Raw genomic sequence first — 26,485 nt, forward strand, 5'->3', positions numbered from 1 at the left:
TTTGAGATTATAATGTGACAAAATGTTGAAAAAATTCTGAGGGAAAAAATGTAAGGCACTGTATTTTTCTGTGTAATATTGCAGCAGTGGTGACTTCTGATATGGGCCATATTGAGAAGTTGCTCAGGGCAGCATTAGAAGAGGGTGTGGGTATGGGGCAATAGTACCATATTAAAATGTAGCTCATTTATCTGTCATTTGTACCCACAAACACGTTTCATTTTGTTTTTATGCATGTGCAGTCAAAGGTGCAGTTGGACCCCCGGCATGTTAAGAAGGCCCCCCTGGTTGTTGCTGAGGAAAGGGAAATCGGGCTGTTTGCTGTCAATCATACTGAGCTCACCTGGAGTTGGGAACAAATTACAATGTGGCTTCTCTTTTTTTAGTTGGGCAGAACCAAGAAAAAAAAAAAAAAAACAGTTTTCACAAACTGACCTGTAGTAGGGTTTCAGGCGGCAAAAGAATGGGCTCGCCCTGGGCGCCGTTCCAGCAATCACCACTGTGATGCAGCATAGGATTAAACCAGTCACAATTAATAAACAAATAAATAAATAAAGGCTTGTCTAAACTGAGAACTGAGTCAGTTTGATCCACACAGTAAGGCCATGGTGGTTTATGCATACTGTTTTACAAGAAAATGCAACTGCATGTTGTGAGAGGGGTCTTGTTATCCGGCATTTAGCTCAAAAGGTTTTTATTTCCTTTAATCGAGTTGAAATAAGTACACTCAGTCGGCCAATGTTTCCCGGGCTTCACAGATGACAGGCAGGAGCGGTAGCAGCAGAGAGACAGAGACCAGTCTCTCTCGTTGCAGCCTGCTGTTGTGCCAATGCGCAAACAGTCTCCTCCGTTCAGGGATAGGTCTCCCCCAAAATGAGGCTGCGCTTGAAACGATCATGCGATTGAGTGACGAACGCGTCATGCTTGTCTTCCTCCTCCTCTGCTCTGTGCGATCAGTGGCTCTGTGTTCCGCAATCCCCCGGGATACTGTACCGCCCTCGATGGTCCTGCTATCGCCGATCCGTTCGCACTGAATGGCCGGCCGGATCGAGGAAAAACGGGGGGAGAGAGCGCCTCGTCTCCTCCTTTAGACCTTCGCTCTGCCTCAGCTTCCCAGTGACGGGGTGAGTGTTATTAGCCGTTTTGTGGGGGAGTCCTGAGGAGGGGTCTGATGATGATACACCGGCTGTGGCGGAAGTGGGGGTCAAATCGGTCCAGCAGATGGGGGACGATTAAGGTTTTTAAGTTAACCAGGCGAACAACGGGATGGGTCCAGGTTGGCGCTGTTTAAACTTTCGTATGCCTTTTTTCTTAGATCAGGATTTTAATGATTCACTCCGTAGGTTCCACTAAACAAAATGAAAGCAGTCACTCAATCTCTCTCTCTCTCTTTTTATTTGGCCCGGCAGCCTCTTGCGATTGCCGGTTTCGAAGAATTGTGCCTTGTTGTGCTCCCACCGACCCCCCTCTGCTCCGTGCCGCACTGGTTCCGTCTGGCTCGCCCTCAGCTGCTGCGTGTCCTGGGATGACCTGTTGATGTCGGTATTATGGAGAATGGCAGAGGGGGAGCCGATTTCCCCCATCACCAAAATATCCAAATAAGCTAAACACTAAAAAGAAGACAAAATTGATTGGAGTCTCCGACAGCTGGCGCACAGCTTAGCACGTCCCAAACCCACGTCCTCTCGGGCAGTAAGTGTTGCTTTGTTTATGTTTTCTAGCGCGGAAATGCCTCGATGTTGTGCACCCAGTGAGGTGTGATGGTGCGCCCAAAATATTTAACTGTAGCGTTAGCTTAGCCGTTAGCCTCCTCCCTTAGGCCTGCTGCAGATGGGAGAGGGCATGGAGCATTAGAGTCTGTTAACGGGGATTAATTAATACCGACTAGTCTATTTAGAACCTAACAATGTGGGCCCACCTGAATACCACTCGAGTAAGCAGAGTGGTATCACCGGGGCTTGCTCCTATACCCTGACTTCCCCATCCACCTTTTAATAGACTGGATTCTTTATCCTTTCTTCATCATAGTGTGACATCTTTTCCACTTCAGTGATATTTACAGAGAGGCATGCGTGAAGAAAGAATCAGCAGAGAGAAGCTTTGGTTATATATGTCTGTGCTGCTTTGATATGACTAATCACAAATCAGTGCTGTAGCTGCATATGTCTTGACATGAGAGGAGCAGCACAGGTATGCACTATCCAGGCATGAACACAAGCAAACCAGGAAATGCCTCTACACAGGGAATGAACTGTGTGCCAGGTGTACCAGTGACTGTATTAATCATCCATGTTGCATTGTCAAAACTTCTGCTGTTTGCGGACACAGAGCTGCATTGTATGTTGTCCATCTTTTCTTTTTCATAAAATTACTTCTATTTTTAATATTCATGTATGTCTTCCTTTCTTGTTGTTCTTTTGGTTTGTTTATTACTGTTGGGTCAGTTCGCCCTTTGCCATTTGGTACCTAAGCAGTGCCTTCCCATCCCGTCTTACTACCGTAATCATAAACAAACCATAATCTATTTAAATCACTGCAAATCAGTTTAGATCTCATCACAGGTAATCTCATTATTATTTCATTTAATTGCTTATTATTTTCAGAAAGTTTGAATTGGATTCTATCTCTGTTTATTTTGGATTCTGATCCCCAGGCCAGTTCAATCTTAGGAAATATGACAGATTATTACACCTGATCCAAGCAGAATCACTCTAAGTAACTTTAATTTAGTAGATTCATAATTCCACATTTGTTTAGTATACAGTATGAGTAGATTATAGAAAGATACATGAAATTGTCTGTTGTCAATGCGGATATGGAACGTCCTCTTAGCAGTTACAAACTGATTCATGGTTTGTTAGTTAAGGATCAAAATAACAAGGCCCTTAACAGGTTCTTTTGTCCATTTTGTGCCCCAATTCATATGCCCATTTCCTACCTACACATGGCAATTGTTGCTTCCTAATTTCATTTTATATGCCTAAAAAACTAATCCCCACACCTATACTTTGTTCATTATTTATAGTTTTATTTTTTGTGATTATTTTTAAGAATTCTATAGAGAAGTAATCATAAAATTGCACAAAAAACATTCCACTGATTTCAATTGTATATTACTTTCTGAAGATTTTAAATGAACCCTTCTGAATCCAGTTTTTGCCGTGGGTCCTTTGCAAATTTGTACCCCAATTTTGTACCTCTACATTACAATTTGATCCCTTCTTACTGCCATTTCATACATGCTAACAAACCATTTTGTGCCCATGTAATTCACCCATGGCATTTGAGTTTATTTGTGGTTTTAGTGATTTGTGATTTTTGTATTATGGAGAGAAATGGTCATAAAATGCTCAAATCTCATGTATAATTTAATACAAATGGTATCTTTTCTTGTATGATCCCTTTTCATTGATTGGCGTTATGATGCCTCTTTGAGCCAGTTGACTCTTATAGAATATGACTGTTAAGGACCCCTGTTAAAGCTAATGAACTAAGAGTGGCCTCCATCTGGCTGTTAGTATTTAATGGAGTCATATTGCTATATATTCTTCAAATAGACTTTGAACAGAATATAGAAAATTACTTTGAACTGTCAGCTGCCAAAGTCTTTATTGGGTACAAATTGAGACATGGTCGGTACAAAATGTCTTGTGAAAAAGTCGAGTACAAAAACACCAAAACTCCGAAGGGGCGAAATGACCAGCGCCCCTTGAATTTAGGACAGATTGTAATCAGTCATCACATCAAAATAGCTCTGTGTGATGTCCTTCCTGTAGGTAGTATTTACTGGAGTCAAATCTTCTCATAGAGGACTTTAGAAGTTCCCTTTTGAATTGACAGTTGTATGACTTGTCCCCTGGCGAGTACAAATTCATGCATGATCTGTACAAAACTTTCCTTGGCAGTTTTATACCTGACCATCTTATGTACATAAATGACCAAAACTGCAAAGGTACAAAATATAGTGGAGAAATGACCACCACCTTTTAGGTGGGCTAGCAAACTAAAAAAGGAGTTGTATTTCAACTGATAACTCAATGATAAAAGGTCAAGATGCCAATGGGCTTTCATTTGACTAAACTGTGGGGTAATTTTGGCCACACCCATAAAAACCTACGAAAAAAACAATTACTGATGAATTTCCAGTTTTTTTTTTTTTTTTGTTAAACAGCCACCTCCATTTACACAAAATACAACCTTCCCCTCTTGTTTTCAAAGTAAACATAATAAAAATGGAAATTGGAAAACCATAAAAGTCTATACCTGCTTGTTCGTGCACAGTTGCAGGAGGGATGATGCCCATCTCCAGCGATGATTTGGTTGGAGTCAAGGACACCCTGGACAGATCACCAGTATGTTTTTAACAGGATAGCTTTGAATGGCAATAGCAGCAGAAGCAGCAGCCGCAGAGTGACGTATTGTGACATACCTGCTGTTGTTGTGATTTTTGCCTGTTTCATTGACTCCACACGCAATACTTGTCTCCGTAAAATTTCATGTAACACTTCCCCCTTTTGATGAACAAATGTGACCTGACACTTTAGGGTAATTAGATTAGGGATGCACCAATATGAAAATTTGGGCTGCAATTGAGATCCAGTATTAATATTGCTGTTATAACCGATTGCTGAAATTGACCAATATTATATAAATTTACTTACACTTTCAACACCATAAAAAACAATAGTACTGACCTTGCTTCTCTGCTTTAGTAAATTACCTCCCAGTTCTGCTCTGCATCACTATGACCCAAACAAAAACCACATGGCTAACCCTCTCCTCTGCATGCACAAATGGCAGTAAGATGGAAAAACACATACAGTAGATTAATAATATTGACCCAGTTTTACTTATCGGACCGATATGACAAATAAAAAATGTCAAACATCGGCTGATAATGATGGTAGTGCTGATATATTCTACATCCATAAACCAGACCCACCAGACTTTTTGCCTAAACTGCCTGGAGAGGACCTACAAAAAAACCTGCAAGTTTCTGAAAAAACATATCTGTGCAGTCCCATTTATATGTGGGCCGAATATTCCTAAAGCTTAGAGTGAAAGTCCTAAGTATGTTGCAAGAATGTTTGACCTACTTTCTTCTCCAAGCTGGATGGTATAAAATTTAAGCCACGATGTGAGATTGACTTGTTCCCATTGCTGTTTTTTTTTATAGATTTAATGTCATAAGGACCTAAGATGATCCCACTCATCTCTGCAGTCCCCACTATCCCTCCTTAGTACATAAAGGCCCACATGAAGACCAGCACGCATGCACACACACAAACACACACACACACTCTCTCTCTATCACTGCCAGGGCAAACTGAGCAAACACACCCTGCTCTCAGCATGCCGTTTTGTGTGACTTTACGTGCACGCATGTGTATGCTTAGTGCAGCTTGCCAAACTGTAAACAAGCAGCATTGTCTAATGTCCGTGTGTGACTCAGTGTGCCTTTTGTGGGTTTGTTTGAGTTTGTGTGTGTGCATGCATCTGTGTTTTAGTATGAGGGAGAGGGAGCTTGAGAGACAGAGACAAAGCAAGCATTTCTCTTTTACCCTGGAGCTTGGCTAAGTTCCAAATGAAGGGCTTTGGATATGATGGGGATGCTCACTCCAGCCCTTATCAGTCACAGTCACACCAAAATTGGTCGTATACTTCTTACAGGGTGGGTATCAGTCAGTGTGTTCAATTGAAAAGATAATTTATCTCATGTATATCTGTTTCCTCCTGTTTGCGTGAGAGCAGCATACACACAGCATTTTTAAGAGCAAAAGAATCTGTTCAAGGAGGGCTTTGGCTGTTTTCTCTCGAAAGTGTGCTGAGGCATGCTTTGTCTTCAGGATGTAAAAATAGTCACTGTTGGGCTTTTTGCATTAGTGAAAATACAGGTCCTTCTCAAAATATTAGCATATTGTGATAAAGTTCATTATTTTCCATAATGTAATGATGAAAATTTAACATTCATATATTTTAGATTCATTGCACACTAACTGAAATATTTCAGGTCTTTTATTGTCTTAATACGGATGATTTTGGCATACAGCTCATGAAAACCCAAAATTCCTATCTCACAAAATTAGCATATCATTAAAAGGGTCTCTAAACGAGCTATGAACCTAATCATCTGAATCAACAAGTTAACTCTAAACACCTGCAAAAGATTCCTGAGGCCTTTAAAACTCCCAGCCTGGTTCATCACTCAAAACCCCAATCATGGGTAAGACTGTCGACCTGACTGCTGTCCAGAAGGCCACTATTGACACCCTCAAGCAAGAGGGCAAGACACAGAAAGACATTTCTGAACAAATAGGCTGTTCCCAGAGTGCTGTATCAAGGCACCTCAGTGGGAAGTCTGTGGGAAGGAAAAAAGTGTGGCAGAAAACGCTGCACAACGAGAAGAGGTGACCGGACCCTGAGGAAGATTGTGGAGAAGGGCCGATTCCAGACCTTGGGGGACCTGCGGAAGCAGTGGACTGAGTCTGGAGTAGAAACATCCAGAGCCACCGTGCACAGGCGTGTGCAGGAAATGGGCTACAGGTGCCGCATTCCCCAGGTCAAGCCACTTTTGAACCAGAAACAGCAGCAGAAGCACCTGACCTGGGCTACAGAGAAGCAGCACTGGACTGTTGCTCAGTGGTCCAAAGTACTTTTTTCGGATGAAAGCAAATTCTGCATGTCATTCAGAAATCAAGGTGCCAGAGTCTGGAGGAAGACTGGGGAGAAGGAAATGCCAAAATGCCAGAAGTCCAGTGTCAAGTACCCACAGTCAGTGATGGTCTGGGGTGCCGTGTCAGCTGCTGGTGTTGGTCCACTGTGTTTTATCAAGGGCAGGGTCAATGCAGCTAGCTATCAGGAGATTTTGGAGCACTTCATGCTTCCATCTGCTGAAAAGCTTTATGGAGATGAAGATTTCATTTTTCAGCACAACCTGGCACCTGCTCACAGTGCCAAAACCACTGGTAAATGGTTTACTGACCATGGTATCACTGTGCTCAATTGGCCTGCCAACTCTCCTGACCTGAACCCCATAGAGAATCTGTGGGATATTGTGAAGAGAACGTTGAGAGACTCAAGACCCAACACTCTGGATGAGCTAAAGGCCGCTATCGAAGCATCCTGGGCCTCCATAAGACCTCAGCAGTGCCACAGGCTGATTGCCTCCATGCCACGCCGCATTGAAGCAGTCATTTCTGCAAAAGGATTCCCGACCAAGTATTGAGTGCATAACTGTACATGATTATTTGAAGGTTGACGTTTTTTGTATTAAAATCACTTTTCTTTTATTGGTCGGATGAAATATGCTAATTTTGTGAGATAGGAATTTTGGGTTTTCATGAGCTGTATGCCAAAATCATCCGTATTAAGACAATAAAAGACCTGAAATATTTCAGTTAGTGTGCAATGAATCTAAAATATGTGAATGTTAAATTTTCATCATGACATTATGGAAAATAATTAACTTTATCACAATATGCTAATATTTTGAGAAGGACCTGTAGTAACCATTGCTATTTAGCGTAATCAATGGCTCCTTTATAATCTCAACTTTGACAGAGAGCTTGCAAAGTATTTATACACCTTACATTTTTACACATTTAGTCCTGGCACAACCACAAGCTTCTGTCTTTTTAAAGCCGTTTTTTTGTGATAGACCCACACAGACTAGAGCAAAGGGATACTTGGTTTTAATCTTTTTTTTTACAAATCAAAAATCTGATATGTGTGGCATAAATTTTTATTTTTTACCCATGAATACACTTTGATCTAAACATTCTAACTTTGGCTGTATGCTACAGATTCTTGTCCTGATGAAAGGTCAACCTTTAGCCAAGTCTTAAATCTACAGCAGCCCCAGTAGGTTTTCTTCCAGTATTACCCTGTATTTAGCTCTGGCTGACTTTGAACAGCTTTCCTGTCCTTGTTGATCCCATAAGCATGATGCTGCCCCCACCATGTTTTATAGCTGGGATGATTTGTTCAGGGTGAGTGGCGGCACCGTCTTTGGCCCCTGTGAATTTGCATGTGCTCCAAAAGGTTTTGCTTTGGTTTCATCTGACCAGAGGAGCTTCTTCTACATAGTTGCTGTGCCCCCTACATGGCTTGTGCCAAACCTTCAAAGGGACTTTTTATAGCTTTTTTTTAAACAGTGAGTTTCTTCCTGCCAATCTTCCATAAATGTGATTAATGAAGAGCATGACATCTGGCGGTTTAGGACAATAAAATTCTCCCATCTGAGCTGTGGACCTCTGCCATTCCATGCATGCACACGCCCATACCTAAGACCAGTTTAGAGTACGTACTCCAACCACCAGTCATGTTTTTGGACTGTTGGAGGAAGCTGGAGTACTCAGTGCAGCCAAAGCCCAGGCCAAGGTTTGAACTCAGACCTTTCACCGACCCCGCCACCATGCAGTTCATCTGTTCGCCAGGCTATCATTTTAGATGGATGGGTCTGCAGTTCTGCCTTTTAATTATTAGATGCACTGTATATTCATAGCTCTGTTTTTTTATTTATAAAAAAGTATTTTTAAAATATGTTCTTTGCCCTACAAAGTTATGAACTACTGTAGCACATAAAATCCCAGTAAAATACATTGAAGTTTGTGGCTATAACATGACAAACTGTAAAAAGGTTCAAGAGTCACAGTAGCTGACATGTTGAGAATGCTGGTACAGTAACTGGACTGAAGTAATGCACTGGAGTAAACCTGATCACGTAACATTAAACAGATACGTCTTCCCATGGTCCTCACACATTTTCACGTAGTCTGTCATTGGTTCATTTTTAGTTAGCAGACCTTAATGCAGCAGTCTTAAGAGATGGTTCAAGCTGAGGGGGTGTGTAATGCTTTCACTGTTGATTGAGGTGAACTGTAACATGCAATGTGGTTTCTGTTCACGCTACCCGCACTTTCACTCACAGAATAAGAGAACATGACCCACTTATCTGAGGACGTGCAACTTTATAGCTCGCACAAAGCCGAGGATAATAAACAAGGCTTTTAGCAAGCCTGGTCCTGGCAATAAAAGTTCTTGTACAACTGAAGTTATTTATATGCATATTGTGATTATAGAATATATGTTGACATTTAAATAAATCCGTGAAACTGGATAGTAAAGGCCTCCAGGAGAACAAAGAAAACACGTTTTTTTGAATGGCAAAATATACACAGTGCCCTTTATTAGTATTGGCACCTCTGGCAAATACATTGAAATAATATTAATACTATCTAATTAACCTTTTTCTGTCTGTGTGTTTGGATTATTTTTTTCTTTTTGTTTTTTTCTTGACAGAAGCAGCCAGATTTGTACATAGAATCTCCTGGTATCTCAAAAAATGGAAGAAAAACTGGCCCACAGCATCACAGATCATCCACCAATCTAGCCAGTGGGGTGTTTTTCCACAGATTCATCATTTGTTTGCATTCAGACCTACAGGGGTTGGACAATGAAACTGAAACACCTGGTTGTAGACCACAATAATTTATTAGTATGGTGTAGGGCCTCCTTTTGCGGCCAATACAGCGTCATTTCGTCTTGGGAATGATATATACAAGTCCTGCACAGCAGTCAGAGGGATTTTAAGCCATTCTTCTTGCAGGATACTGGCCAGGTCACTACGTGATACTGGTGGAGGAAAATGTTTCCTGACTCGCTCCTCCAAAACACCCCAAAGTGGCTCAATAATATTTAGATCTGGTGACTGTGCAGGCCATGGGAGATGTTCAACTTCACTTTCATGTTCATCAAACCAATCTTTCACCAGTCTTGCTGTGTGTATTGGTGCATTGTCATCCTGATACACGGCACCGCCTTCAGGATACAATGTTTGAACCACTGATGCACATGGTCTTCAAGAATGGTTTGGTAGTCCTTGGCAGTGAAGTGCCCATCTAGCACAAGTATTGGGCCAAGGAAATGCCATGATATGGCAGCCCAAACCATCACTGATCCACTCCCATGCTTCACTCTGGGCATGCAACAGTCTGGGTGGTACGCTTCTTTGGGGCTTCTCCACACCGTAACTCTCCCGGATGTGGGGAAAACAGTAAAGGTGGACTCATCAGAGAACAATACATGTTTCACATTTTCCACAGCCCAAGATTTGCGCTCCTTGCACCATTGAAACCGACGTTTGGCATTGGCATGAGTGACCAAAGGTTTGGCTATAGCAGACCGTGTATATTGACCCTGTGGAGCTCCTGATGGACAGTTCTGGTGGAAACAGGAGAATTGAGGTGCACATTTAATTCTGCCGTGATTTGGGCGGCCGTGGTTTTATGTTTTTTGGATACAATCCAGGTTAGCACCCAAACATCCCTTTCAGACAGTTTCCGCTTGCATCCACAGTTAATCCTGTTGGATGTGGTTCGTCCTTCTTGGTGGTATGCTGACATTACCCTGGATACCGTGGCTCTTGATACATCACAAAGACTTGCTGTCTTGGTCACAGATGCACCAGCAAGACGTGCACCAACAATTTGTCCTCTTTTGAACTCTGGTATGTCACCCATAATGTTGTGTGCATTTCAATATTTTGAGCAAAACTGTGCTCTTAACCTGCTAATTGAACCTTCACACTCTGCTCTTACTGGTGCAATGTGCAATCAATGAAGACTGGCTACCAGGCTGGTCCAGTTTAGCCATGAAACCTCCCACACTAAAATGACTGGTGTTTCAGTTTCATTGTCCAACCCTTGTATATATAGTGGTTGTTGCTGAAAACCTCTGTTTGTCTCATCTGCCCAAAGCATTTCTGGTTAGTTTAGTAGATAGCTTCTAATGGTTATTTTGGAGACCAGGTGACACCAGTTATCTATCTGTGGGACTTGGTGACTTTTTAACTTCCGTTACTGTGTGTTAGGTGGCAAGATTTTGCCACAGTTTTAGTTGTCTTAGGTGAGTTGCCATTCTCTTGTAGCCATTACCTTAAAGTATTTACAAAGACCAGCATTACTCAAATGATCTTCACTTTAGGTTCTAATACTAGGTGAAGATGAAGAACTGGTCTTTGAAATGAAGTATTTATTGTGTGGATATAATGTGGTTAACAGACTGAGATTAGATTATGTTTATGTTAGATTTATTATTTGCGCTAATAAAATCCTATGAGCCGTTTTCACAGTGTCTTGAGTATCACATTCCTCACTTGTTTTCCTTTCTTTGAGCCTTTTGTCTTTTAACACAGCCTTGTTACATTGCTCCTCTTCCACACATTACCCTCTGAAATGTTTCTCACACCACACAGACATCACAAGAAGAGTTTTTGTCACTGCTGTGAGTGCATCTATCCAAGTTATCCCACTGTGTGGCCTCGATCCTGCTCATAGCTGTGGATAAAGTTGCAGAATCCCATGAATCAAAGTGTTACCCACCAAGCAGCTCTGCAGTTACCATGTGAATAATGTCATAGCCAGCATTGCGGCTCATTGGATTTATTGAGGTCAACTGTAGAGACAGCCTTGTAGCAAATTAAAGACCTGACCTAGTGGTAGCTTAACTTACTCACTTTTTCTCCTTTTTTTTCTTTCCCAGCAAACCCCTTGGTGGTGTGTGTAGGCGCACCATGGCCCAGACCCTCCAGATGGCGATCCCAAACTTTGGTAACAGCATTTTAGAGTGTCTGAACGAGCAGCGGCTGCAGGGGCTGTACTGTGATGTCTCTGTTATGGTCAAGGGCCATGCCTTCAAGGTACTTACCAGGCTTTATGCTACTGTTGTGTTCAGAATTGGAGAAGAGCTTGTATTGGAAATGAAGGATACAATTGAGAAAGTTGGGACTGTTGTGGCTTTGTGGCACCTTTTTAATTCGTTTTATACAGGAGCTGAGTTCCAGTTTGACTTTTTAATACCAGAGTTTTAGTAAGTGGCAGTTCTTGCATGAATGCTGCCCTAGACAAGCCTTTCCTTTTGCGCCTGATATAAAAACACAATACTGGGTTCGCAACAATTAAATTAGATTTTATTTATATCTTAAGAATTTCTTTTCTTTTTTTCACAAATAGAGTTCACAAATCACAATACCCACCTGAAAAACCATCACTGGTTTTGGTACAAAACTACCAAGTCTGACAGCAGACTTGATGAAACATCTGTCCCTCAATTAATCAGTGCACTAGGGTATATAAAACTACCAAATTCTGAAGGTAGCACTCAGTTTTCCTTGCTGTATCATTTTCCTACTTTAGGCTCATCGAGCCGTTCTGGCCGCCAGCAGTTCTTATTTCCGGGACCTTTTCAGCAGCAGCAGCAGCAATGCTGCGGGTGCTAGCAGCAACGAGACGAGCCCCACGGTTGTTGAGCTGCCTCCAGCTGTGCAGCCTCAGTGCTTCCAGCAGATACTGGCTTTCTGCTACACAGGACGCCTCAGCATGACAGTGGGAGACCAATTTCTTCTCATGTACACTGCGGGCTTCCTTCAGATCCAGCAGATCATGGAAAAGGGCACTGAATTCTTCCTCAAGGTAAAGCTACATAAACAATGGGAAATAGATTTAATGATAGTAAAGATCAGGAAAACCTGTTATAGTTTAAAGTAAACTAAATTTTCAAGATTTTCAAGGTGGGTGTTTAAAACAGAGTAACCAGCTTCACTTTAGTTTCTGTTGGAAAGGCTTACTTTTGCAAATAAAAATACACTTTATTAACTGATCCTTAGAAAGGGGTTCTCCCATTTATTAATTTTTTTATTTAATTATTTTGCTTTTGTTCCAAGCAGAAAATAAGCAGCTATTATGTCCCCTCAATCTGAAAATAGCCATAAGGCCATTTTTTTTTGTTTTTTGTATTTAGAGGTCATTATTTTACAGCTTAGATTAATTACTATACAAAGCAATTATTACAGTTACCAATCCCTGCGCCCCAGTAAATTAATCCCAATGTCATGTAATGACTTTAGGCTGAACTTAGATATTCAGAAAAAAATTTTGTTTGTAGACCTGATTAAGCTGAACCCAGTTAAAAATGAAAGTTTATTTCTGTGTGGCTAGAATAAGACCCAATAATAAGAGAAAAGTTGACAAAAAGGACACAAAATGTTTTTTAAATAAAAATAACATATTAATAAATCAAATGACCACTGAACCAGGGCCATATTTACAGATGGTACGAAAATAGAGATGTTCGGCCATAATGCGCCACTCCAGCTGTCTTGCACTACGGAAGAAGGTTAATGATTTGAGGTCTGCAGCCACAGGGTCTGAGCAAAATCCTCTGGCTACTAAATAATGTCTGAGCCAAGTAGTAAGTAGATCTGCCCAACAGTAGGCCTGGTGAATAATGGGCCACATAACAGGATAATGTTCTAATACATAGCAACAAATCGACAACAGGATGGACCATAGCAAACATAGACCCCGGATAATGAGGAGTCTATCCAGCTACTGGGGATAAAATGTATTTCATTATTTCTATCTCAACAACATGGTTTTAGTGAAAACTTAGTTGCACATTCTCAATGACTTTACCAAAGCATCTTAATTCCTTCGGAAACATTTTCTGTCGCTTGAGCAACAGGCATCATTAAATACAATATATCATGACCACATAGAGACACAATTTATATTGCAAACAGAAGCACTGCAATAATGATACATTTGTGCAGCCCTAAGTCAAGGTGTTAAATTTAAGACCTCATCAGATCTTAATGAAGTTGCACATTAATGAAGCTTGGAAACCTCCACAAATTGAGTTCATTTTGTAAAAAAGAAAGAGATGAAAGTCCTATGTAATAGAAAGCGAGAAGGTTATATATTGAATATGTGATATGTCCATCTGAGCAAACATTTCAATATGAATGTTTTTTGAATTACCATAAAGTTTTAGGTCTAAAAGTATGAAAACCAAATGAAGTCACACCAGACTGAACTATGTTGATTTAATGCCAGAAAACTATGAGTTCATATCTTCATTAAACTGACCATGTATTCTGGCATAAAACTGATAGATGCATTTATTTCTAGGTATCCTCCCCCAGTTGTGACTCTCAGGGTCTTCATGCAGAGGAAGCTCCAACATCAGAGCCCCAGAGCCCCATAACACAGACCACTAACAGTGCACCACGTCCTGCCTCCAGTGTGACGCCGCTCCCTATTGTTTCACGACTAAAGACAGAGCAGCCGTCCAACCAGATGGAAGCGGCCACTCCTTATTCTGTGGTTTGCACTCCTGTTGCCAAGCGGCTGTGGGAGGGTGGCAGCAGCCGCGATGGAGGCGGGTTAGGCTCGGGCGGAGGAGGAGCCAGAAAGGCGGCCCGTTATTCTCAAGAGGCAGTGCGGGGCAGTGCCATCCAGACCCCTGGAGCTCTCGGACTGGCCATAGGTATGAACGCCACCACAACCAGCCTGGCAGGCATGGTGCCCAGTAGTGGGATTAGTGGAAATGTCGGGGCCAATGGGAATTCTGCAACGGGGCTTGGAATGTCAGAGGGTGCTAGCCCCGGCACAATGAGTACCTACGCTAGTGACTCACCCATCAGCTACCATGATGATGAAGAGGAAGAAGAGGGAACAGATGAAAGTGCTGAAGAGCAATACAGGCAAATCTGCAACATGTATACCATGTACAGTATGCTCAACATGGGTGCAGCAGGTAATAGAATTAAAACAAACATTCAACACGCATTAATTTGTGTTTTAAAGTAACAACTCCTTTTTTTTTTATCTTTGTGGCTCTAATTCTGAATCTCTACATCAAACTAGGAGGCATACACAGCAAATACAATCAATGTGTGGTTGTAATGTGGGTTTCATTGTACCTCTAGCTGCTGGAGAGCGCGTCGAGGCCCTTCCTGACCACACAGAGACCCGCGGTCGGATGCGAGGCCGAGATCTTACTTGTCTTCCTCCTGAACTTATTGCTCAGATAGGCAACCGCTGCCATCCCAAACTATATGAGGAAGGAGACCCTGCTGAGAAACTAGAGTTAGTCTCAGGTATGTAAGTGCATCAGATTGTGGTTGAATGGTCTTGGTGGGACCAGTTAACACCTACTGGTCCTTCTCAAAATATTAGCATATTGTGATAAAGTTAATTATTTTCCATAATGTCATGATGAAAATTTAACATTCATATATTTTAGATTCATTGCACACTAACTGAAATATTTCAGGTCTTTTATTGTCTTAATACGGATGATTTTGGCATACAGCTCATGAAAACCCAAAATTCCTATCTCACAAAATTAGCATATCATTAAAAGGGTCTCTAAACGAGCTATGAACCTAATCATCTGAATCAACGAGTTAACTCTAAACACCTGCAAAAGATTCCTGAGGCCTTTAAAACTCCCAGCCTGGTTCATCACTCAAAACCCCAATCATGGGTAAAACTGCCGACCTGACTGCTGTCCAGAAGGCCACTATTGACACCCTCAAGCAAGAGGGTAAGACACAGAAAGAAATTTCTGAACGAATAGGCTGTTCCCAGAGTGCTGTATCAAGGCACCTCAGTGGGAAGTCTGTGGGAAGGAAAAAGTGTGGCAGAAAACGCTGCACAACGAGAAGAGGTGACCGGACCCTGAGGAAGATTGTGGAGAAGGGCCGATTCCAGACCTTGGGAGACCTGCGGAAGCAGTGGACTGAGTCTGGAGTAGAAACATCCAGAGCCACCGTGGGCTACAGGTGCCGCATTCCCCAGACCTGGGCTACAGAGAAGCAGCACTGGACTGTTGCTCAGTGGTCCAAAGTACTTTTTACGGATGAAAGCAAATTCTGCATGTCATTCAGAAATCAAGGTGCCAGAGTCTGGAGGAAGACTGGGGAGAAGGAAATGCCAAAATGCCAGAAATCCAGTGTCAAGTACCCACAGTCAGTGATGGTCTGGGGTGCCGTGTCAGCTGCTGGTGTTGGTCCACTGTGTTTTATCAAGGGCAGGGTCAATGCAGCTAGCTATCAGGAGATTTTGGAGCACTTCATGCTTCCATCTGCTGAAAAGCTTTATGGAAATGAAGATTTCATTTTTCAGCACGATCTGGCACCTGCTCACAGTGCCAAAACCACTGGTAAATGGTTTACTGACCATGGTATCACTGTGCTCAATTGGCCTGCCAACTCTCCTGACCTGAACCCCATAGAGAATCTGTGGGATATTGTGAAGATAACGTTGAGAGACTCAAGACCCAACACTTTGGATGAGCTAAAGGCCGCTATCGAAGCATCCTGGGCCTCCATAAGACCTCAGCAGTGCCACAGGCTGATTGCCTCCATGTCACGCCGCATTGAAGCAGTCATTTCTGCAAAAGGATTCCCGACCAAGTATTGAGTGCATAACTGTACATGATTATTTGAAGGTTGACGTTTTTTGTATTAAAAACACTTTTCTTTTATTGGTCGGATGAAATATGCTAATTTTGTGAGATAGGAATTTTGGGTTTTCATGAGCTGTATGCCAAAATCATCCGTATTAAGACAATAAAAGACCTGAAATATTTCAGTTAGTGTGCAATGAATCTAAAATATATGAATGTTAAATTTTCATCATTACATTATGGAAAATAATGAACTTTATCACAATATGCTAATATTTTGAGAAGGACCTGTAGATTTATTGATTAGATGGTTGTGTTCCACAAAATAAAGAGTAGACATGCCACCAGGCTTGCTATCAGGAAAGAACAAATCCTGCATGTGCATGTTATGGGTTGGGGATGCATTGAATCAAATATCAGCGCTAACCTGCATATCTATGAAGACCTTTTGATTACTAACATATTTGCAAAGGTTATATGACCAAAAGAGAGAAAATCAATCAATTATAGAGGATGATTCATAAATAAATTGTTTACGACAAAATCTAATATAAATAATTACATTTATTATACTTTGTTAGTTTGAGTGCTTGATCAGCATTACATCGAAATTGTGTAGCAAAGCGGCACATATTCTGTATTAACAGGGAATTCTGCTCCAACAGATAGGTTTAGAAAGCTACTATATGTTCTGACAATGAGTCCCCTGAATAAACAGTAGCTTTATCAGTTGTTTCTAAAGAAAAGGTCACTACCTGCTCCAGCTTAAATAATTTCATTCAAATCCCTTTGCTGAAGGGCTAGGCTAATGCCTAAATATTTCCTCTCCGTTTTGATATGACTTGTTGATAATTTGGCTTGTGAGATAGTTTAGTAAAGGTTAATCAGGTGCAAAAAACATGTTCTGCCTCGTAACATTGGTGCTTTGATTTGTTCCTCTTAAAATGTAATAAATAATGTTTGACCTGCTCTCTCCATCCTTTTCGAGGACAGCTGGGGATATCTAAGCAAATGACACTGCCAGACTTGGACCTGCAACATGGTCTCTTTCATTTTGGACATTATTATACAGGATCTAAAACACGTAAGATTGTTAGAGAAAACCCGGATTAGTTAAATCATTAAAATAATGTGCACAGTTCTGTGAGCATTGCACCCGAATATCTCAGACCTCACTTGAGTTTTCTCAGAGACTTTTAACTTAAACAAAAGCTTTGATTGGGATCCCAAGCTGGTACCTGGGACCAGACTGGGACATCTTTAGCAATCAGTACACCTGTCCTCAGTCAGAAACCACAGTCCAGTGCTTTACAGTCCCTGGTTTTCTCTTTTCATATTCAGTTTCTCTTTTGTTATCTGTATATAGGTTTGTGGTTTATGCCTGGATGTAGTTCAGTTTATAAAGAACACCTTCAGTCCCTGTCTATCTGTCAACCTTTGGAGGCTTCCTAAGCCCAAGACCAAAAAAGGTTGTTTTTTTTAAAGATAGTTAAATACCCTCTCACATTTGAAATTTCACACAACTTTTTAGTTTTTTCTGTAAAATTAAGGTTAATCGCTCATGTAATTGTATTCTATTCTTTGTTTTATGCTGATCACAGTATCCCAGTCTTTTTTAGAAACCAGACCTGTAATGCTGTAATTTACAGTTGAGCCAAAAACTGTCACATGCATTCAGTTGAGTCCCTAAAAATCCAAGAAGGAAAGACCATACCTCTGCTGTTTAAACTCTTTTGCAGCTGACGGATTTATTTTAATGAGTTACGTGGTTGCCCTTTCATGCTGAAGAAAACCCAAGCATTTTGAGGCCAAATTAGTTTAGTTTTCAACATTATTTTATTTGAGAGGTAATGAGTGACCAACATATGGCCAGTATTTATTCTGGTGTGTGTGTGTGTGCGTGTTTAATTACTTTGTTTCTTATTGTGCATAGAGTATATTACAGTAGGTAACACTGTTGTCTCAAGGAAAGAAAAGTCCTGCCTTCTGGTTCAAGTCTTGGTTGATTCTGTGGGGTTTCTCCAGTTATTTCCCGTAGCCCAAAGACTTGCATGTTAGGTTAAATACTACTGGAAAATGTTTCGTAATAATCAATGCTCCATTGTTAGTGTACTGTTTGATATTTATTTCCTGTTATATTCTTTCATTGTTTGGAATAAATTTTATCTCAAGCTTAAGAAAAAACACAAAACTAACTTGTGCTGTGCTTGTATTTATTGTTTTATGTATGAAATGAAGACGAAACGTAAAATAATTGTGTGCCTTAGTTTCTTTAATCTGTAGGTCTTATCATAAACTTTCAAGTAGCCATAGTACTGGTATGTACACATTCAGAGGAAGCTGTTCTCAAGATAGCAAGGGCTTGGCACTGAAGTGTAGGACCGTGTTGCACATATGACTCAATTTGTTTGTGTCAAGAACATCCTGTGATGATCTCCACATTAGATGTGGGTGTGGTTGTACTTTTTACTTTATAGTATACTGGGGGGGTATGAAAGGTGAGAAAAGAACAAGTGCCTGCAACACAGCATGCAAACTACTAAAAGCAGGGGGTTGTGCTGCTGTGAAACATATAAGAAAAATAGCAAAATAAATTTTAATATGACATGGAAGCAAAAGAGGAGTAAACACAGCCCAGCCTCTTAAGAACAGCTGCAGTCACAGCAATCTGATATGAATCACCGTTGTCACTAAACCAACAGTTTCTCTGCTTCTGTCAGAACGTAGCCAGATAAATGTGTCTCTATAAATAATTAGCGTTGAGAACATGGCTTCGTTTGTTCGTGGTTGGTTTTTAACTTTCTGGCATGTACTTCTGTTTGCAGGAACTTCTGTGTATATTTCGAGAGCCCAGCTAATGAACTGTCATGTGAGCGCAGGGACAAGACACAAGGTGCTGCTTAGGAGGCTGCTGGCTGCCTTCTTTGACAGGTTTGTGTCCTCTGCGAGGGTCTATTTCTGTAATGTATTCATGTAAAGGAAGATAAGGCTCAGGTTTTATATGGAAATTATTGTATCTTGTATTTATTTTGGTGCTCAGTTGGGAGAAATAGGACAGCTATTTTAGTTCCCTCTGTTCTGTCTGCCTCATTCTTGGTTTGATGCCTCAGGAATACTCTGGCCAACAGCTGTGGGACAGGGATCCGCTCGTCCACCAACGACCCCAGCCGCAAGCCCCTGGACAACAGAGTTCTCCATGCGGTCAAGTGTGAGCATCCATATTTTGTCTGTGTGCCAAGCATTTGCTTATAATTTTAGTAGGAATGGGAAATGTAAAGAACTGCTAAAATATTTACATCAGTCTTCATTTCTTAATAGTTTTATAGCAGCCAGGTTTTTAAAAAAGTCGAGTAGTGTTTTTTATAGATTCAACTTTGAATGGGAACAAATTATGTCTTTACGGCAGCCTGGTTTAAAAAAGAAAAAAATCCTAAATATCCATATTTAAATAGGCTTTTTTGCTAAGTCATTGTGTGTTGTCAAAACACTGCTTAATTTGTTAAATTTGAACCTGTTTATGTCTGAACAAAAAACCTTGAATCTTGACCAAAAAAGCTGTAGAGGAAAGAGTCAAGACTAGCAGGTCTTGGCCTATATTGTTTTACGCTTTGAATTTAAAGAAAATAGAAAAATTATCAATTTATGTATGGGTGCATTTGGTTAATTGGGCAAATAGGAGATTGTTTGCACCTTACAATTGCCATAACATAATCATTTGAGTGACCCCCAAATTAGCAACATTGTGACAAAATTAAATATTGAATTCTGGTCATTTTGGGGTATAAATCTGCCAGAATTGCACATCTAGAGACACATCTTTGCCCATTCTTCCTTGCAAAGTATCTAAAACCCAGTCAAATTCAATGGAGACCGTTTGGAAAGAATAGTTTTTAAGCCTTGCCACAGATTTGCAATATAGGCGTAGGCTTTGACTGAGCCAATTTAACACAAGAAACATGCTAGAGCTCTGGGTATAAATGTTTATATCTACAGCTACATCTCAAACAATCAGAATATCGTGAAAAATTTATAATTTATTTTGTCACTCATCTCGGAAATATACATAGAATTAAATATTTCAAGTCTTTATTTCTAGTAATTTCGATGATTGGAGTTTACCCACAATTCACTGTCTCAGAAAATTAGAATATTACAAAAATACTCAGTACTCAGTAGGAGATGTGTGCATCTGTCTTCAGGGAATTTTTCATTTATCTTCAGGGAAAGTTTTGTTTATCTTTTAGGGAAAGTTTTATGAGGGGATTTATTTTCATGGCTGTCCAATAACAGTTAGCTAAGTGAATATCTAATACCTGTATGATGACATATAGATAAAATGGGTCAACAAGATTAATGACGTGCTATACAGTCATTTATTTCAAATTGTGTCAGTTTCAGGATTGAGTCATTTCGGTATTTCTGAGTTCCAGTCATATTCAATGAACTAGAGTTAAAACTGTGACTGAAAAAGTGACTCCTGATTTAGTCACCATAGTTTAATGTATACACACATTTATTGTGTGTTAAAATTGGAAACAAAAAGGCACCGTTTTCAAAAACATCTGGTGGGAGCGGAAATATGCTTTCAGATTAAAAAGACGATTTCAAGACATTATCTCAAAGCCTTGTTGCAGATAATGGCCTTTCTGAAGCGATGAGCATTCAGAAATCACCTATCTTATAAATGACTGATATTTAGGGTGGAAAAAACTACTTCTGTACTTAGAATCTTTTTTTTTTTAATGAGGTGGGAGTTGAATATTTTATTTGGAGAATTCCCAAGCAGTTAACTGAAATTTTTCAATCTGACTGTTTTATTTCTTCTCAGAAGGTTTGTGGAGAAAAGCAACCATGCAAACTGTCCCACCTTCTTGCACCTTGCATACTGTCGATGTGCCAACACCGCAGTGGTGGAAAAACAAATCTTTCACATTAGTTGAAAAGTCAAATGACATCTTAAGTAGGGGTGTAAAAAATTTACTTGACTTTGTAACAGTGACAGACTGATAAATGAGTTGTCAGGAGTGTGTTTAAATTCATAAAAGACTCAGTAAGTTAGAAAACTAGACTAAATAATATTCCAGCCTGGTAAAGTTGTGTGAAAAGCATTAAAATGAATCCAACAACTTTTAAAGGGTTAAAGCATGAAGAGCGTGCGATGATGAATCACTTCTCTTTGGACCATCTCTCTAGATTGTCCAGAGGTCTGTGTCCTCTTTGAGAAGGTCATGGAAGAGGGTTGATTTTAGTGTCTAGTGAACCATTTGTGTGTTTGTGAAATGTTCTGGATCAATATCCTGCATATTTAAAAGGTCCTGGTGTTTCAAAGGGTCTATAATGCTATCTACTCTTACAAGGTTCCCAGTTTCTTTCAAAGAGGAACAGGCCCACAGCATTACAGACCCTCCACCTTATTTAACAGTGGCCATGAGTTTTTTTTTTTTAACATATTTCTCATTTGTTTCAGGACAGACCCATCTTTGCTACAAAATGTGACAATTTCGCATGTAGATGGCTTCTAAGTAGTTGCTATGGATAATTGTTGACCCCAAGAGGATTATCTTTGCTTCAGTTGGATCCTGATCCAGCATTTTTAGTCACAGTCCTTGTGTGGCATGTTCTATTTTCTTTCCCATTTGAAAAAAATGCTATAGATGCCTAACTTCAACCTTTCTGTCTCAGTTTATTGCCAGAACTTTGCCACGAGTTTCAAAGAGAGCGAGATGAACGCCATTGCAGCGGACATGTGCACCAATGCCCGCCGTGTGGTGCGAAAGAGCTGGATCCCCAAGCTGAAGCTGCTGATGGCTGAGAGTGATGCCTACTCCTCTTTCCTCCCCGATGGAGTCAAGACAGAGGAAGACACCCTGGGGGCGGATCAGGGCTTCGAGCCTGCCTCGCTGGAGACTACCGGCAGTGCCGGCATGGAGTCGGGTGGCTCTTCAGGTGAATCTTTGCCAGGCGTGGGTGGGGATGGAGGATCATTGTTCTGAACGCTCAGCCCCAGGAAAGGTTTAGGTCTGGTGACGCACGTACCAGTTTTCCCCCAGTTGTGCTTGCCTCCTCACTCTTTGGCCCACGCTGATCTCTCTTACATCTCAACTATCTGTACAACACTGCTTGGGGCGACAGCTGTCACTCCGTTCTAACCAGGACATGAAACTTAAAAAATGTTTTGCTTTATGAGTGTAAAACAGAGTTAGTGGTGTAAAAGGAGAATGCATGAGGGTTTGGCCTCTGCCTCCCCTGGTCTCGTATGGTGTGTAAATGCAGCCACTGTTGTATATTAAATACATTCCCTGAGGTGCAGGTAGGGGGAGCTACCAGTCCAGCCAGAGGAAGAAGGGAGGGATGTTTTGACAGGCTGGGAGCAGACGGGGCAAAAAATGAATGTAAGTGTTGCTGGCATTTTTCTCTATGCAAGCCTGACAACTTGTGTTCCAGCCTTGGGAAAGGAACTAGATTTAATCATATTAAAACACATTAACACTACTTAGTCCTCCTTGCATCTTCCTCTCAGCCCACCTCACCTCACAGAGTGTTTCACTGTGGGTTTATTGTATAAATAAGCTCATCTTTCTTTATTTTTACAAAAAAGTGCTTGCATGTTTCTGTCTGTGAACTGAAAAGTAAAAGGGGGAAGCTTTTTACTAAGATGATTGTAAAGATGACTGAGAGGAAACAGGTGAATAAAGATGGTTCTATTTTCAGAAGAAAAACTATATTTATACAGGCGCACATTCCTGAATTGGTATGAGCGATGAGAGCGAGAGGGATTGTTTTAAAATCTCCACGAAAGTAAGCTTTTGTTGAAAGAGTAATTGTCAAATGAGGAAAGTGTTATTTTTGCAGGAGTATAACAAAGGAGTCTTATGATAGGAATTTGTGTCATTTATTTTTAGCTTTATTTTCAAATGAAAGAGATGGAATGAGCAGTTGGACTGCTAAATTTGACACATTTCATCTTCTGTTCACCAGCCTAAAAGGAAAAAAATGAACATTTTAGTTGGATTTCACTGTCTGTTAAAACCCTTTCTTAGGTTGTGGATCTGCAACTTTCATAAAACGTTTACTCGCAATTCTGAAGATTACTTGCAGAAATTTAAAGGTTGTATTGATCTGAAAAAAAAAACGTTGTTAGCGTTGTTTGTGTACAGAAATTCCAAAAAGTCGTAGTTATTTTCAGACAAAAGAATGTGCCTTTTTAACTGAAAGCAGTAAGAAAACAGTGAGCTATTGCTTGAAGTAAACCGATTTTAATGGTACTATCTGTGTGTGCCACATAGTTCTTTGGTGTGGATTGTGCAGACACATGTCAGTATCTCATCTGTTGCACCTCTGCAATGTGGGAACTCGGAAAGTCTTTTGTTTTAAGGTTTTAAATGATTTTGCACCTTCCATGAGATGGGGAAAGAGTTATAGTGGTGGTTTTTGCACCTTTATGAGAAGAACCAATGGTTCATGCACCTTTTTGAAATGTGTAGCAATCAAACCCCTGTAGGTGGAAAATGTCATTTTATTTCCCCCCTCCCCATTGCCTGCAGATGACCAAGGAGACTGTTGAGTTAAATCCCAAGTGTTCTTCCTTTCTGCCACCTCATTTGTCTGATTAGAAAAATGTCGACAACCAATCTTTTTCTTTTATGTTTCAAATGTGAAAGTCTGTGTTCGACTGAAGCCTTTTGATTGCATGTTGACCTGTCAAACATTGGTCAGTACAGGGGACTCACTTTTTCTGTTGCAGGTGATCTGACTTAGAATGTGCCGTTAACCTTTTCTCTTATTTTGAAGGTGAGTAAAGGGGAGTCCATGTTTTCTTTTCAATGCAGGTGAATTTGAAAGTGCTATTTTCTAGCAAAACACACTGCTGGGACTGTCAAAGATGTATAACAACTCAAACAATTTTTGTTATTGTTTAAAACAGAAGACTTAACTTACATAGCCTGACTGGGGTCAGTGTAGAAAATTACATTGCAGTATTCTGTAAGGGTGACAACTTCAAAAACCTCACTTTTTGCATTCGACTGGAAGTGCCACATGGGCACACCTCCCCCGTGTACCTCTCCACCACCTTGGAGAGGTACACGGAGACTTGGAGACTGTTGTGAGCATCCTGTCCTTCATGCTTCAGACTGGTGTCACTTTTCACTTCCACCAACTTAATCATGCGTTTCTAAGAAAGGGCAAAGCAGAAGTTTAATCTGTGTGCAGGCGAAATTAGAAGTTGCATCTCATTTGTTTATTTTAGTTAAATCCAGCACAAAGAAGCCTTTACAGTTAGTTTGTGGCCAGGTTCTTGCTGTAATCATGCAACATAGTGACCTACTGAGCCACTTTTTTAATCTGTTCTGAGTCATAGCAGGTTGACTTCTCGCCAGTGAGTCACCCCTGTTAGTACAACACATGGGCCCAACCCAGTCAGTCCCAAATACACAAAATCCCCACACACATGTCAGTGCATCCTAATGGGTCTATCTAGATTAGACTACTGATAAATATGGGTTTAGGGTCTCAGTTTAAAAAAACACGTAGAATGAAGTATGATTACATGTCAGCTTTTTAAAAGTCTCTTGCTCACACCCTACTTGCAGTGTGTTATCTGAAGACTTGCTCATTTGAGAATGAAAGCTTTTTTTTTTTTTTTTTGGGAGGGGGGCTTCTTGCATAGTCAGAGCAAACTGTAATTTGTGTAGCTTTTTCACATCCCAGTACATCTAGACCTACACACTTGAATGAATAAGATGTGGCACAGCATGAGGAGTCTTTTTGTCTCCAAGCAGTACATATATAAATACGATTCTATACATGTATAGGTACATACTGTATATTATATATAGATGCACACATAGAGATACGATTGTTTGTTGTGCACTCGCAGCATGAGGTATATATTTACCCAGAAACTAGGCGTGCCCTCACAGCACCTGCTCTTTGCCCTCTGTAACCCTGTAGCACCAGTGGACCTCCTGTACTGCTCATCCTCCTTCCTGTGTTCAAAGTGCCAATAACTTTGTGAAAGCCCTGTAACTGTGACCCAACATTATCGAAGATAATTGCACATTAACAACTGTAAAATAAAGAAATGCAAATTATAGAAATGGAATAAAAATAAAAAAAAACTTGTCATGAATTAAAAAACAAACATCCTAATAAAAGATTTGTAACAATTTATCTGTTTTGTTTCTTCCTTCTACATCTTTATCTAATGCACAAACACAAAGAGATGCAGCTTTACGACGCGCTTCACTGCTCTTTCCTGGAAGCTGTCATGCGTGACCAGATTCTCATGCTATATAAAAAAAGTTCATCACAGGTGTTGCTTCCTTTATTTGGTTTAGAGTTTTGTTTTTCCACTTGATAAACTCCACTTTGCAAGCCTGAAAAAAACACTATCAGATTGTAGATAACATATTTTTATGTGTTTACACTGAAATAAATTCACTTATTCAATTGTTTTTTTTTTTCCTATTTCTATTACGAGTCTTCACAGATCATTTAGGCACACAAAGCATTCTTAGTTTTGCTGCATATCTTGTCATCCTTGGTGAAGATTTGTAGCAAGCCTTAAAAGAAATTCATCAGACACTTATTTCTTGCATAATCTCATATTGAAAAATATGAATAAAAGCAACCTTTATTTTAGTGCATTTATTCAAGGATGCAAATTTCTGTGTTAGGAAGGAATTTTTGTTTTATAAAATTACTGGTGCAACAGCTAGTGACATGCCCATCCAATCCTGTCACCAGATCTGACTAAAGTATTCTTAGTTTTTATTCTTCATGTTGATCATTTTGTTGCATGACTTATTACAAGTTCCTCATGAAAGATGGCAATTTTCCCAAGCTACTCTTAAAAATGGGAAAGACCATACAACAGGTAATTCAAGTAATGCACATTTATGCCAATTTTCATCTGTCAGGAAATGACTACTAGAAAATGGATAGCCATGGATCTAAGGAAGCTATGTTGGACCAACTGTAAACCTACTGAATCAGGATATAATTAAAGTTTTTGTTATTTTATGAGGAGTAGAATAATGATGGGGTAAGGGTAGGATGTACAAAATCAATTCAAGTCACAGCAATGTCTAAGAGTGACTGTGTGTCCTGAAGCACTGATCAGCCCACTCACTTCGTTCTAAGGGTGGGTGCATCTCAACAAATTTGAATATTATTCAAAAGTTCCAGTATTTCAATTTAAAAAGTGATATTCATATTGATTCAGTACTCACAA

At 40.3% G+C, this 26,485-nt stretch overlaps 1 protein-coding gene across 2 annotated transcripts; it reads left to right on the forward strand.

Moving 5' to 3' along the window:
* Positions 1-470: 470 nt before the first annotated feature.
* Positions 471-25,420, forward strand: LOC124863790 (nucleus accumbens-associated protein 1-like). Of its 2 annotated transcripts, none has more exons than XM_047358277.1 (8): positions 471-1,124; positions 11,542-11,698; positions 12,195-12,470; positions 13,968-14,595; positions 14,768-14,938; positions 19,077-19,182; positions 19,362-19,459; positions 21,934-25,420. In XM_047358277.1, the coding sequence occupies exons 2-8, from the start codon at positions 11,573-11,575 to the stop codon at positions 22,242-22,244; spliced, it is 1,716 nt and encodes a 571-aa protein (XP_047214233.1). In that variant the 5' UTR covers positions 471-1,124; positions 11,542-11,572; the 3' UTR covers positions 22,245-25,420. The 2 variants fall into 2 exon arrangements, with proteins under 2 accessions (XP_047214233.1, XP_047214234.1); XM_047358278.1 differs by lacking the exon at positions 471-1,124 and adding an exon at positions 1,197-1,692.
* Positions 25,421-26,485: the final 1,065 nt, after the last annotated feature.

Source organism: Girardinichthys multiradiatus, chromosome Y (genome assembly GCF_021462225.1).
Source record: "Girardinichthys multiradiatus isolate DD_20200921_A chromosome Y, DD_fGirMul_XY1, whole genome shotgun sequence".
NCBI lineage: Eukaryota > Metazoa > Chordata > Actinopteri > Cyprinodontiformes > Goodeidae > Girardinichthys > Girardinichthys multiradiatus.

Excerpts from the sequence above, each read along its gene's own strand:
- LOC124863790 (XM_047358277.1), top strand. The coding sequence starts at position 11,573 with ATGGCCCAGACCCTCCAGATGGCGATCCCAAACTTTGGTAACAGCATT. Across the intron at positions 14,596-14,767 it reads GCTCAACATGGGTGCAGCAG|CTGCTGGAGAGCGCGTCGAG; the intron begins GTAATAGAATTA and ends TTGTACCTCTAG. Across the intron at positions 19,183-19,361 it reads CTGGCTGCCTTCTTTGACAG|GAATACTCTGGCCAACAGCT; the intron begins GTTTGTGTCCTC and ends TTGATGCCTCAG.